This window comes from Sciurus vulgaris (genome assembly GCF_902686455.1).
Source record: "Sciurus vulgaris genome assembly, chromosome: 4".
In the NCBI taxonomy this organism is placed as follows: Eukaryota; Metazoa; Chordata; class Mammalia; order Rodentia; family Sciuridae; genus Sciurus; species Sciurus vulgaris.
The window spans coordinates 99,079,192-99,094,637 of NC_136464.1; the positions used below are offsets into that span (position 1 = coordinate 99,079,192).

The 15,446-nt window shown below is 33.6% G+C and overlaps 1 protein-coding gene across 1 annotated transcript in view; it reads left to right on the forward strand.

Annotated features, from left to right (window-relative positions):
• Positions 1-15,446, forward strand: part of ZMYM2 (zinc finger MYM-type containing 2) — a 94,575-nt gene that overhangs the window by 67,601 nt on the left and 11,528 nt on the right. Inside the window, exons 16-22 of the mRNA XM_079138844.1 lie at positions 4,004-4,133; positions 4,759-4,874; positions 5,488-5,659; positions 7,465-7,590; positions 8,389-8,483; positions 9,770-9,938; positions 10,135-10,286. Of these exons, the coding sequence (XP_078994970.1) occupies positions 4,004-4,133; positions 4,759-4,874; positions 5,488-5,659; positions 7,465-7,590; positions 8,389-8,483; positions 9,770-9,938; positions 10,135-10,286 (960 nt within the window). The remainder of the gene's footprint in view (positions 1-4,003; positions 4,134-4,758; positions 4,875-5,487; positions 5,660-7,464; positions 7,591-8,388; positions 8,484-9,769; positions 9,939-10,134; positions 10,287-15,446) is intronic.

Genomic DNA, 15,446 nt, shown 5'->3' on the forward strand with positions numbered 1-15,446 from the left:
GACCCTTGACAGGTTATGTAACTCCTAAGCCCCAGTTTCCTCATCTTTAAAATGGTAGTGATTGCAGTGTTTAAGTGGAAGAAATAAGATTTGCTGTTTTACGTAGTTCCTGGCAAAGTACTCAACAGATGATAGATTTTGTCGTTATAATTTTCATTAGTTCAGATCCTTCAACATTGACCATAAATAGCTATAGATCCTACCTGTTGATAAGCAAAAAGGCAAAATACATTCTAAAACAGGTTGGAGTCTATTTTTTCATCAGGTGGCCTAGATAATTGATATGAGGTAATATTTGCAGAATGGCAAGGGGTGGAACATTGAACAGTTGTAGGACATCTGTGATTTGGGACTTCCCTGTTATTAAGTGGGGGATATCAGAGTATTTTCCATTCAGACCAAACTTTACCCAATGCCTGGTATATATTAAGTACTTTGCTAAGATTTTCCTCTCAATTATAAAATCAAGGAGATCAAAGCACAGGAGGTTGAATGCCCTGAGGTCACCACAGCTGTGATGTTAGCACCAAGTTTCCTAGCTCCTCGTTCAGGACTCTGTCTCTTAGAGCTGATTAATATGAGGTTTGAAATCTTGATGAATCTGGCATTAAGTTCATTTTTGTGCCAGCCTCCTTGTCCATGTATATATTACTTGTAACTATTGAGTTACCTACTATAAATTGTTTACATTCTTCCATATCTTTAAAAAAAAAAAAAAAAAAACTCACAGTGAGGCATGATGGTGCATGTCTATAATTGCAGTGACTCTGGAGGAGCCAAGAGGATCACAAATTTGAGGCCAACCTCAACAACTTAGCAAGTCCCTAAGCAGCTTAGTGAGACTCTGTCTCAAAAAAATAAAAAGGGCTGAGGATGTGCCTCAATAGTTAAGCGCCCCTGGGTTCAATTTCCCAGTAGCAGAAACAAAAACCCTCAACAGGGAGGGGTTGGAAGAAATCACAGATAAAAAATTTTAAGTATGATCAATCTTCATTATTTGTGGTTCTGTATTTGTGAATTTGTCTATTTACCAGAATTTACTTGTAATCCTAAATCAATAATGGACACTTTGACATTTGCAGAAAAAATTTGAGTCACCTGATTACATGTGTTCCAGTTGAGGTAGATCAATACAGTGCTGTGCCTTTCCATTTCAACTCTCAATTTGTGAACAAATGTCCTTTTTACAATTTTATTAATGCTTTAGTTTTTGTTGATAATTTTGCTATTTACAAGGGCCCACAAATATGATGCAGAAGTGCTATCAAGTATCCCTGAGTACAAGAAAGCTGTAATGTCCATTATGGGGAAAATATGTGTATTAGATAAGTATCATTCAGTCAGTGCTATTGATATGAATTCAGTATTAATGAATCAACAATACAACTAGAGAAAGGAAGATAAAAATTTGCCAATCACTCCAAAAGCTGAAGTAACATCTATTGCAACAAAATTTGTGGATTTATGAGATAATGGCACATTTCAAAAAGCATAGAGAACAGCTTTGTTGTGAGGCTTTCAGCTTACAACATGTTAAGCAGGACTAGGAAATTGTTAAACCCTTCTCAGGTAGTCCTGGCTGGCTTGTATGTTTTAAGGTGATATGATGTGAAAGAGTTTTGAACTTGAAGATGAGGTGGGTTCTCCAGATCAGTACACTATGTGGAAGAATACCTATTATACAGAATAAAAGGGTTATGTGGGAGAACTAGTTTTCAATACTAATGAGACTGGCTTGTTTATATTTATGAGGTTGTTGGCCTGAAAATAGTCTTCAAAGCCCTTGACTTTAAATAATTCAGTTTGTACAACCTTGCCATTTTGCATCAATGCCAAGAACAACTTTTTAAGTGCAAACCCCTAATGATGTACGGAGGTTAAAATCCATGAACACTTCAAGAGGAAAACCTGAGCTGTATGTTATCACATGGAAGTGGAAGGAAAAGGCATGGATGGTGTCTGAAATATTCTGCGATTGGTTCCACAACTGCTTCACTCCAGAAGTTGAACACTGTCTTAGGGTGGAAACTTTGCTTTCATAATTTTATTGTTGGATAATGCCTTAGTCAGTTGCTGTGAAAAACTCAAAAAAATGTCCATCCCATTGTAGCAGTCTTTTTATGCCCCCAAACACAGTCCCCTCACAGCCACTCGATCAGAGTATACTAAAAGCTCTTGAGGTGCATCGTGTGAGAGTTTGCAAGGCTCTTGATGGCAACAAGGATACCACCATGATGGACAACTGGAAGTTAGTCACTCTGTGGAACTTACTGATCATGTTGACACAACTTGAGATAGCATCAAACAGACTGCTATTAATTAATTGTTTGGAAGATGTTTACCCAGACTGAAAAATTTTCAAAGGCTTTGAAGATGTTACATAAAGCATGAAGAATAGTATAAAGAACATAATGTGTATTGCACAGCAAATGAGTGGAGAAGGCTTGGTCAATATGAGGGAAGATGGTACTGGTATGACTTCTGTCTCGGAAAAAATGGCCAGTGGCCTGGAAAAATTAGATTATGTGCTTGAATACAGCCTAAAATTTAAGCACCAGTGGGTACGTGCCTTAATAGCAAGACAAGTAAAAGAGTTGAGGCAAATAAACTAAGCAAAGAAGGCTGACACTATTTGGGAGAATCTCTGACAGTATCATAAAGTCGCAAGACCTAGTTCCACTAACCTCTCTCCATGGGCACACTGCAGTCAGACTGTTTAACTACACAGTGCACTGCCTCATCATCCATCTTGTGACTTCACCCATGTAATAATATTTAATGATTTTATAAGACTTCAAAATGCTTAATCTTTGTGTCATGTATTATTTCAGGCCTTTATTTGCATTACTGTATAGTATATGGTATGTGTTCACATTATTGTATTTACTGTATATGATTTAGTATATATTTGCTGTGTGTGAGTGCTATGTGGTATGTATGTACTATACAGGTGCTGTACATTGTGTATGTGCTGTATGTAAGTGCTGTACAGTGTGAATATTGTATCTATTGTGTGTGTACATCTGTGAGTTGATAATACAATCAAGTACATCGTACAAAGTAATTGAAATGTTATAAAGAAATAATACATGTAATTATTTGTAAGAAATATTAAATAAAGTATCTTTAAACAAGGTTAAGTATTGAGCAATTGATGAAAATGTGGCTCTTGTAACTCTGCATTCCTCCTTGCAGCAGCAGTTCAATATTCACTAATTCAGCATTCAGGGCGAATATATAGAACATAACTACCCTGGATAATTAGGATTGGCTGCATTAGTATTCTGTACCTACTTTCCCTCCTTATCAATAGGTGGTCAAAAGAATACCATTAGTCCCTTGTGGGTAGTTAGCTTTTTTCCAGATTTTATTTGGGGTTTTGTTTGCAGTGCAAATAATGCCACAGTGAACCTAGTATAAAACACCTGAAAGAATACCTTTCAGATAGGTTTAGGATAGATTTCTAAAGTTGCAGTTCTTGGGAAATAAAGTTTTACAATTCCTGTGGTAATTCTTTGCATTGTTTTTCTTACTTTACAAATTTAGTATATTTTAAACTTTTTATCCAGGAGAGGGAGCTAGAATATCAGCCATTATAGCTGTAAGCACTTAAGATAAATTGAAGAGTCAAATTATTTTCACAGTATAGGTTTACAACTGTGATTTTGTACTTAAAAGAATGTTGTCTTTTCATATTTTTCTAAAAGCTTGCTGATGGTATTATTTGAAAGTGAGACAGGCTTATAGAATTAGTAATTCCTACAACTTTGCCGTGGTTAGGATAGATTGACATTGATACTCCCAGATTCAAACTCATGAACTTAGTATTAATAGTATAATTTTGTTATTCCCTTCCATTCTTGTGTGTTCTTTCCTTTGGATGTAGAAATCAGGTATTCATTAACGCAGGAAGTGATGAAAAATAGAGGCAAAAGTGAAATGTTTCTCTTTGCTTCTGTATAGGGTTCACAAAAGTGAAATGTTTCTCTTTGCTTCTGTATAGGGTTCAGCCCCACCCCCTTCTCCAACACCAAACAAAGAGATGAAGAACAAAGCAGTTCTTTGCAAACCTTTAACAATGACAAAAGCTACTTACTGTAAACCTCATATGCAGACCAAATCTTGTCAGACAGGTAATTTAAATTTTGAACTATTTGCTTCCTTTTATTTAAAAGCTACTCACTTGAATAAGATGTGTTTTTTCCCCAAAATCATAGGCTACAGAGAAAATAAATCTTTGGGTCATTTCCTTTTCTTTTGATTTTTGCTTACCTAATTTTGGATATTACCTTGAATCTGATACAATGTCAAAAGTGAAAAAATACAACAAAAGTTTTCCTGAACCTACTAAAATTGTGTTGTTCCCTCCGAGATAGTCATCTCTTTGTGGTCTATAATGGTGACTATTTCTTTCCTGTCAGAAAGAAATGAAATGATTAAAATATGTATTTTCATCAAATTTACAATGTAGGCTGCATTCTAATTGTTTAAGTAAAACAATCGAGCAGGATACTAGAATGTCTGGATAATGTCGTTTTTAAAGGCATTTTTTTCTTAACTAAAAACAAAACAGTTATTATTTGCTCTAAGTTAAAACGGTTGCTGTTTTGTGTTTTATTGTTTTTAAGGAATCTAAAATAACTAGAAATTTCTTTTAAATGGATAATGAGATAAATTTCTCTATATCAAATTATTTTAACATTGAGCAGTTGTAAGTGCCAGTTAACATTGTTTCTTACACATATACATTGTTTTTAGATGATAATTGGAAGACAGAATATGTTCCAGTGCCTATCCCTGTGCCTGTGTATATCCCAGTACCTATGCACATGTACAGCCAGAATATTCCTGTTCCTACTACAGTTCCTGTTCCTGTAAGTCAGATTTTAAGCTCTTTTTTGTTTTGAGATTTTTATCAGGCACAGGTATAAAAGTAATTTTGCTGGAATTAGTAGTTTAATGAAGCTGATAAAACTCTTTACCTTTTTTCAACAGTTAGATTTGGGTGAATCTTTGTGGTGATCATGCTTTGTGTTTAATCAAGTGTATACTCATCCTTAAGAGAGATGTTTAACAGATACCTGTGTCTGCTCTGTGCATTTGTATTTTATATTTGGTTCATTTTCAAAAGGAATATTTGTAAAGCCATAAAGTTTAAAACTGGAACATAAGGGTTTCATATAAAATAACATTACATTTCATCCCACATCACTTGTAATGCTTACAATGCTGTTGTCAAACTTGGCTGTGGTATAGTCACCTGCGAGACTATATTTTTTAGGAGAAATACCTAAAAAAATATTTTTCTCCAAAATTTTATTTCAAAAAGTAACTGTTTGGGGCTTTCCTCTTCCCATAGCATTTTCGTTTTGATATATGTTCTTTGGAAAGCTTTTATTCAGTATGATATTGTAAAATGGGTGATGTAGCAAAGTAAGTTTTAAATTGTTTCATAATCCCTAATACTAAAATGCTTTGGTTAATTAGGTGCCCGTTCCTGTTTTTCTGCCTGCTCCATTGGACAGCACTGAGAAGATTCCTGCTGCAATTGAGGAACTAAAAAGCAAAGTTTCTTCAGATCCTCTTGATACAGAATTGCTTACAATGTCAGATATGATGAATGAAGATGAGGAGAAAACAGAGGCGTCCAATATCAACAGTGAGTTACAATATGTAAATAGGTGGCTCATTGGTTTTGTGAGTTTTTTTTTTCAACAAGTATTATAATTACTATAATACTTAGCATGGTGTTTTACTGTACTTCAACTTGATATAGGAGTAAGGAAAACATAACAAGAATGTATTTTATATTAAGAGATCCATTCTATATCCAGCATGGTACCCTCTTCTGCCAAACCCAATCGCCAATGCAGGAATTTTTATACTCCTGTTTTTATTTTTATATTTTTGAAATGGGGGTCTTGCTATGTTGCCTGGGTTAGGCTCAAATGCCTGGGCTTAATTAATCCTGCTTCAGCCTACAAGTAGCTGCAACTAAAAGCACATACCGCACTTGATTTATGTTCCCTATTTTAATTGTAATAGGATTTGACCATTAGAATCAAATCACAATTGTTAATAGAGCAGCATAGATATAAAACTAACTTTTAGTAAATTTTAGAAATGATCCAAATTATTCCCAATTTTGTTTTAATTTCTTAGATTAATAAAATTATTTCCATTGTTTTAAAATAAATCAATTTATCTTCTGTTAGAACACTGCTTGCTACATGGTGAAGCACCATCCTATGTGAGTGTGTTGTATGCAGTTCTGTTGGAATATTTGTTCCTAGCTTTAGCCTTCTGGTGATACCCAGCATTTTATTTCACCCATGAGATGCTTAATTCCCTTTACCTTAGAGAACAGTTGAAACGTAGAAAGTATTTTGTAATTATAGTAGTTTTTGAAGTACTGTGATAAGGAATCATGGGATTAATTTAGTGGGTTGCTACCAGTATTTTTTTGTTTTTCAAATAAATGAAATGGAGCTGGGCTCAGTGGCACACTCCTGTTATCCCAGTAGCTTGGGAGGCTGAGGCAGAAGGATTGCAAGTTCAAAGCCAGCCTCAGCAATCGTGCGGCACTAAGCAACTCAGTGAAACCCTGTCTCTAAATAAAAAGTAAAAATGACTGGGGATTTAGTTCAGTGGTAAAGAGCCCTGGGTTCAATCCTCAGTTTAAAAAAAGGGTGCAGTGGTGAATGTCAACATGAAACCTTCATAGAGAGAGTAAATGTTTTTTGAAACCTTTTGTTTTCAGTTTCTGTGCATGGGTCTGTTTATCTTTCTGTTCTGCACCATCAGTCACCCTTTAGTATGTACAGGATAAATGCATTTCTGTGCATTACTGCGGTTATAGCACAAAAACTTCAGGCAACTGATTGAAACATTAGAAAAGTTGTGTGTAAGTGTGTACGGAATGATGGAGATTTTTCTAGGTCTGAATTGAAGAAGAATATCTGAAAATTGCAGGGTTTGTGTTGTTGTGTGTGTGTGTGTGTGTGTGTACATGTGTGTTCCCATGTACCAGGAATTGAACCCAGGGGTGCCTAGGGCCTTGCTAAATTGACTGGCTTTGATTTTGTGATTCTCCTGCCTCTGCCTCCCAAACTTGTGGGTTTACAGGTGTGCACCACCATGCCCGACTGAAAATTGCAGTTTTTTACCCCTCATTAGTTTATTTCTGATGAGATTTGTGACAATACATATTGGAATTATTTTACTATCAAAGCACACTTATTAACTTTTGAAAAGGGACAGATCAAATTTATCACATTGAAAGTTTTCATGGATTTAGGATTTTTTTTTTTTTTTGAAGTTTGTATGTTAAAATAGCTATATGCCTTTTTCCTTTTAAGTATTCTTGTATTGCATTTATAATTAAATGACTTCCTTTTTTGCAGATTAAATACACTGTTGGGGTTTTCTATTTTTATTTCTAATAAAATTCTGGATTAATTACAGGTGTAATTATTGAAACTGATATAATTGATTCAGATCTCATGAAGAGCTCTGACTCAGAGACACAGTCCAACCTGCCTGATGTACCATATGAACCAGATTTGGATATTGAGATAGATTTTCCTAGAGGTACTCAAAATACTTTGATTGTTGAATCATTGATTTTTTAAAAAATGTTCATGTCATTGCCTGTAATGCTCATAAGTACGTCTTCTTTTTTGATGCTAGGAATTCTACCTCTAAGCTACACTACCCTCAGTCTTTTTTCTTTTTTACCCAAATAAAACTTAACAATTAGCCTTCAAAATAAGGCATAGAATTGAGTTGTAGGAACATAAAAATGATTCCTTTGAGCTTTTAAAAAAAATTCTGAAATTATGGAAAGTCTGGTAGAGCAAAGAATAAAGTGTGTGTGTCTGTGTTTAATTTAAAAAATATGAATAACATTTTACTTAAGAATTTTTGAAAATTGACTTTCTGGGGGAAAATTCCTTTCAGGTCTCTTGTAAAAGAAATGTTCCATTTTTCAGGATTTATTTTCTAAATGTATGAATGACTAATGAGCACATCGATTAAGATATAGAACATTGGGGGAAGATTTAATAGATTGAAACAGATTTGCACTGTAACCTTTTAGATCTTATAATTGAATTTCAGGTTGTAATAATTTTTCTGATTTTGCACATATCTTTGAAAATTCCTGTTGCTGTTCATTATATATATATATATTTTTAGAATCTGAATAGCATTTAGCACAACTCACAGATCATGTTAGGTACAGCAAATCATCTACTCCCCATCCCAGTTCAGGTTGTCTCCATGTGTGAATGCTTGTTCACATTTTCTGGTTCTTTGTTGGCTGTGTTTATGTAACAGAAACCTGTGGCTTTGCATTTGAAATAAAAGTTTTTCTGATTTAATTGTTAGCTGCTGAGGAGCTTGATATGGAAAATGAATTTTTATTACCACCTGTTTTTGGAGAAGAATATGAGGAGCAGCCCAGGCCTCGATCTAAAAAAAAGGTACAAAATTTAATAGCATTCTTGCATTCACTTAATATCTATATGTAAGAATATCTTTATAGGCACAGAGTAGTAAGATATAGTCGTCGTTTCATGTGCTTGTGATATGATAAGATAATGTTTTTTAGGTTTAAGACTAAGGAATTTATTTCTAAGTACCAAAAATGTCTTAGATTTAGTTGGTATATCATACAAGAAGAAAAAAATAATATGACTACTTAGATTTTCTTTTAAAATTTATTTTGACATAAGTTCAAAATAGAAAATAGTTGCTTAACAAAATAAATTGAACTATTTGAGAAGAATTGATAGTATTTTCTAGGGAACTCTCTTTTTTTTTTCCCCCACTATTTTTGATGAGATTAATCAACAAGGATGAGAATCAGTTCATTTTGTGTGGCCCCTTTTAAGCATTCTAATACAGAGAAAGACATGCTGGAGAGTTGATCATTCATGTAGACCAAAACTTAGTGTACTAACACATGGTGATTTTTGAATCAACAAGTTTCTGACTTACAACATGAGGCAGGATCAAGACACTATAACAAAGAAGACTTTTACAAATTTCCCACAAAAGAGAGAAAACTGAAAAAGGAGTTTTTGTTTATCACAGTGAAGTGAACTCTTATATGACCCTATATGCAATATTTGACTCAAAATGGGTCACAGACCTAAATGTAAGAGCTAAAAATATAAAACCCTTAGAAGACAAACATAGACCTGAGTTTTCTTGACTTTGTAGCAAACATAGTTCTTAGATAAGACATGAAATGCACAAGGAAGAAAGGGCAAAAAATTAAGTTGGACTGAAGCAAAATGAAGAACTTTGTATTGAAAATTGTCATCAAAAAGTAAAAAGGAGGGAACTGGCAATGTAGCTGAACGACAGAACACTTGCTTGGCATGCATGAGGCCCTGGGTTTAATGCCCAGAAACAGAAAAAAGGTGAAAAGAAGTAGAATGGTCCTTCCCTATAAGGTGGAGTTATTGAAAAGTTCTTTAATTAATACTTAGAGTCCATTTATTCCAAATTATTAGTTGATCATATGTTTATTTTATTTGATTTTATTGTACAAAGTGATTTGTTTAAAAATATGACATTCCTGAAATTCCATTTCAAGAAATGTTACAGGATATTACCTATTGTCAGATTCAGGAATTTCAGCCAATTCTAAAGCAAATAAATACATTTCTTTTAAATTTGCCTTTGTTGAGAGATGGTTTATGTAAAGTCATGAAATAATGGAGCCTAAAGACCATTTGCCATGTGTTTTACATCCTAATAGGGAACCAAGAGAAAAGCTGTATCAGGATACCAGTCTCATGATGATAGTTCTGATAATTCAGAATGCAGCTTTCCTTTCAAATACACATATGGTGTAAATGCTTGGAAACACTGGGTCAAAACTAGGCAACTTGATGAAGATCTTCTAGTATTAGATGAGCTGAAGTCTTGTAAGTGTTTTGATTTTATTTTTGCTTAAATCCTATTTGAACTTTTGATTTTCATTTAAAAAATGTAAATAGCTTAAAACAATTTTAACAATGCATTTTATTTTAATTGAAAGTTTTTAAAAGGAAATCAATTTTACAAAGTTTCTTAACCTTAAGTGAGAATTAATAACAGTTACTAACTTTTGTTTCTTTTTAGCTAAATCAGTAAAGTTAAAAGAAGATCTGCTCTCTCATACCACAGCTGAGCTTAACTATGGGTTAGCCCATTTTGTCAATGAGATCCGACGACCAAATGGAGAGAATTATGCACCTGACAGCATCTATTATCTCTGCCTTGGAATACAGGAGGTTGGTAATTTGTTGGCTCCTTTCAAATGTAACAGTAATAAGGAAAGTTACTATGGTAGTTCTTGGAGAGAGAATGTGCTTCCAGAATATTAAGAATTTTTTTTAGCTTTTATTGGCTTACCAAGAAAGATAGGCGTTTAAGCTGAGCAACTTGGGAGGCTGAGCCAGCCTTGGCAATTAGAGAGATGCTGTTCAAAAAAAAAAAACCTAGAGATATAGTTCAGTGGCATAGCATTGCCTAGCATGCATGAGGTCCTGGGTTAAATCCCTAGCACAAGGAAGGAAAAAAAAGAATTTTTTTTATTTGGAAATACCAGGATATTATAAAGGACTTTCCTATCTGTTTTTTTTTTTGTCTGTATTCCTAAAACCTTACAGGTTCTCCAGGACTGTGTGCTAAAACCAAAAAGAATTTATGGAAAAAAAATGGGTATGGATAGGCTTAAACTCATGCATCTTTTTTAACACTGGTTTCACAAAGTTGTATATTTGCCACAATGTATAGATGATAATCAGGATGACATTATCTCTTCTTTTACAAACAAATGAATTCTCATAATTCTGGCTATAGACCCATGCTGATCTACATGTGCACAGAATAATGTCTTAGCTCTGTGTACAGAAGGTCTGTTTCATTATATGCTCCTGATAGGTAATTCTTTGGGATCATCTCATAAAAAGGAACAATCTTTTAGGGGTTTGAAGTAAACTATCCACATGTCTGAATCTGAGTCTGTTTCTCACAATAAACACAAAGATCAGTTTGAAATAATGACCTCTAGCTCTGAACAAATTCTACAGGTTTAGCCCAGAGGTCAGAACAAATCTCCAGCTTCACATCCTTTGTATTTTGAAATGTGATAGATGACAGGGTAGATATCTTTAGGTCTAAAACAATGTTATGCTGCTAATAGATATTAGATACTGAAATAAGTTGATGAATAAAATTGTCTTAATTTGTAATTTTACTAACATTCTCTTTGGGATAGAAATTTGCCTAAGATTTTATAAGTAGTGATGGGAAAGTAATGCATGACTATAAATGATTGGGTATTCAAGGGATATAACACATTTTGCAGTAACAACCTAAAAGAAATATAGTAGACTTTATCTTATTCTCCTTTGAGCTCAAGTGCTGTGAGCTTCATGTTTTGATAGTAATGTAGGTTCATAGGTTCACAACAGCTCTGAAAACCAGAAATTTTACTTCTTTTTATGAAAATGAGTTTGGCGATAAAACCTGGTTTGAGCTGTGAAGATGTTGTAGTCTTCATTTGTTAAATTTAGTGTTATTTTTATCCAAATAATATTAACTGTAGAATTCACTATAGAATTGTTAATGTTTCCAAGAAGTACAGGGTGCTAACCCAGATCACTCTAGGAATATCATAATTATGTACATGCCCTGTATTTTCTTTGTAGAATCCAAGATATTATAAATTCCAAGACATCTGAGCCATTGGTATTATTTCTTCTTAAATGTTTATAAAATTCTTTAGTGAAGCCATATGTGCCTGAGATTGATTGATTTTTGTGGGAGGGTGGTTTTAAATTACTAAATCAATTCCTTTAGCTGAACTAGAACTATTTAGTTTTTTCTGTTTCTTCTTGAGTCATTTTGGCAGTTTTGTTTTCTATTATTTATTTTATCAGTGTTGTCAAATTCGTTGCATAAGTTGATGATACTCCCTCATTGTCCTTTTGTTGTCTATAGAGTGTGATTGTATTTTCATTTCCAGTATTAGTAATTTGCTTCTTTTTGTTTCTTGAATAGTGCAACTCAGGAATCAACAATTAAAAAAAATTTTTTTTAGTTGTAGACGGACACACTACCTTTGTTTTTATGTGGTGCTGAGGATCAAACCCAGTGCCTCACATGTGCAAGGCAAGTGCTCCACCACTGAGCTGCAACCCCAGCTCCAACAATTTTTTTTTTAAAGGGAAGATCATAAATAATTTTGACTTTGTAGACCAAGAGGCAAAACTCTAGGGTTTTATATAGCTATTTCGATAACTGCTTTAAATATAATCATGTGTAAACGTGAGAGGGGAAATAATTCTTAGCTCACAGCTTTTATAACAAACAAAAAAATAGGTAGTCAGTTGGTGGGATTGGGTCTAGTGGGGCTAGGGCTATAGTTTGCTTGGACTGCTTATCTAAGCTACAAGTATACCAGTTTTATTTTCTTTATTTTGAGTGTCTATTCCTTATTAATTTCTTAATTTGCGTGGACCCCCCACCCTGTACCCCAAGATGGAAACTTAGATCATTGACTTTTAGAACTTTTTTCTTTTCTAAGGAAACATTTAAAGATATAAATATCCCTCTAAAATTAGTTTACCTGTATCCCACAAATTTTGGTATTTGCGTTTATGTTTTCCTAAACCTAATTATGGGAAGTTGAATCTCTAGATTGCTTTTTATTGAATGAATTTTTAAAATATTTGAGCTCTAAATACTGTGGGAGCCAAATGGATTGCATAATGAATTATTATGATATGAATTATGTCTTCAGAAAGTCCCCCACACACACTGAGTTTTGTTACTGTGATAAAAATATGTACAACATGAAATTACCATTTTAACTATTTTGGTCAGTGGCATTAAGTCCATTCACCTGCTGTGCCATCACCACCATCCTTCCCCAGAACTTTATCATCTTGGTAAAACTGAAACTTTGTACCCATTAAACAAAAAAACTACATTTCTCCATCAAACCCTGGCATCCTAGATTCTATTTTCTCTTTCTATGAATTTGGCCACTGTTACACTTGACCTATTGGTTCTGGCTCATTTCATTTAGGATATGTTAGAATCCCTCTCCCTGCCTTTTTTCACTTTAGGTTCTTCATGTACCAATAAATGTTCATTCAAAAAAAGATTTACTACTGAACTATATTCTTTAAAATGGTTAAGATGGTAAATTTTGCATTTAGCTACAATTTTAAAAAAATTGTATAGTCTCATTGAACACATCTGCAAAGACTGTGTGGCAGTTTTTTAAATTATTCAAAATTCAGTGTAAAGATTTCTAAAAAACTTTCCAGAAATCAGTGCTAGCAAATGTTACTTCAAATACATACACAGAAATAAGAAGCTGAGTTTGGAAGATTGTGCATGTTTTTCTGTTCTCATATTTTGTTGGTTTTGTTCATATCTGACAATAGCAATGCGAAAATGTTAAAAAGGAAATATGATTCTCTTAGGTACCTCTAAAGAAGGATTAATATTTTTAATATTTTTAGTTGTAAGGAGTAAGTCTTGTCAATGTATACAGGAGTAAACAGCTACTTATTTTGTATATTGAAAAGGTAAACATAATTATGAAAGTTTATCTGGTACTATATGAAAGGAGAATGCAGCTTTTTTTCCCTTCTTCATAAACATAATAGTTTATTTCCCCTGATTTTATAAAAGAAATGTTTATTGTGAAATGTTCATATAATATGGAAATGTTAGAGAAAGAAAATTAGAAATCCCAGAATCTTATGATAACCACTGTAACAGTTCATGTTTTTCATATGCTGTCTTACATATCTAAGCATATTTCCTTTGTACCAAATTGATCATAAATGGAGCTGTGAATGCCTTTTTTCCTTTTTCCCTGCCCTGTCACTGTAAGCTGGATGTGTATATTTTTTGTGTACATGGTGAAAGATATAGAAGTTTTCCTCCTTCCCGCCAAGTCTTGTGCGGTCATCGTAAAGAAGTGGTGCTTTTATTTAGAAATAAAAGATAAGGTTTAGATAAGATTCCCAAAAGGATATTATTGAATTACAAGAAAAAATGTATTTAAAAAATTTTAAAGTTATCACCAGACTGCTTTCCAAAATGATTGGGGATCTTTTTACATTTGTGATTGTTACACTGTCTAGTGGGTTGTTTTACATTTTCATTTTGTAGAGTTCCTTATTTGTTCTAGATGGTAACTCTTGTGATTTTCACAAAATACCCCTCTCTGCCAGGTTTTTGATTTTTTTTTTTTTTTTTTTTTTTTTTTTTACGTTGTCTTTTATGGGTAGGAATGTGTGTTTTTAAGAGGAGTGAACTCTATTTACAAATTTAAAAGAATATAGTAAATTCATGTTGCTTACTCATCTAATTTCTATGTAAAGTGGATAATTTTCAAATATTTCTATTAAAAATAGAACATTTCTAAATTTAAACTTTATCCATAGGGCCTTAGGATTTTGCTTTATTTTTTTATAGCAATGATGAAGTTGATGGTTAATTCTGCAAACATTAGTAAAATGCCTGTTGTTAACTGGACTTTGGAGATTGAGGTAGCATGATTGAGGGTTTACATTTATTGACTATTTACTGCTTTCCATGCTCTGTGCTAAGTGTGGGACATGACATTTAATCCTCCTAACGACCTATCATTATCACCATTTTCTGATGAGGAAGTTATGTTGCTTGCCCAAGTTATAAATTTTGAATCTGGTGAGCAGTTTGACTTAAAAACCACTTTAATATGATCTGCTCAAGGATTTGAAATACACAGACAAATAATATTTGAAATATACTATACTCATGGTATTGGTAGCGCTGAATTTGCAATGAATTAATTTTATCTAAGTGTGTAATACAGAAAATATAACCATATAGAAGATGTATATTTAGTTGTAGGTGAGCACGATACCTTTATTTTATTTTTATGTGGTGCTGAGGATCTAACCAGGGCCTCACATGTGCTGCCACTGAGCCACAAACCCAGTCCTAGAAGGCATTTTAAATTGAGCTTTGAAGTATATGTAGAAATTTACTAGACAGAAAGGACGAAGGAAGGACAGTGCCATCCCAAGAAGAGAAATACATACAAGGGCACAGTTTTCCAGGAATTGCACGGTATGACTGGAATGTAGAATGTGAAGTGGAGAGAGCTTTGGAGTGATGGGGGTTGAAGTAAGTAAGAGTCATATCACAAAGGGCCTGTATTCCAATAATACTTCTAGTCTTCATCCTTTATCCATGTTACTGAGTTTTCAATTTATTTGTTTTCCTCAAAGTGCTGAGATTCAAACCTACCTTCAACTTGGCTAAGCAAATAAGTGCTCTACTACTGAGCTACAACTCCACCCTGAGTTGTTCAATATTTTTGAAGTTCACACTTGATTTTTTTTTTTCCTACATAGACAGCTGAAGGCTGAAATATTTTC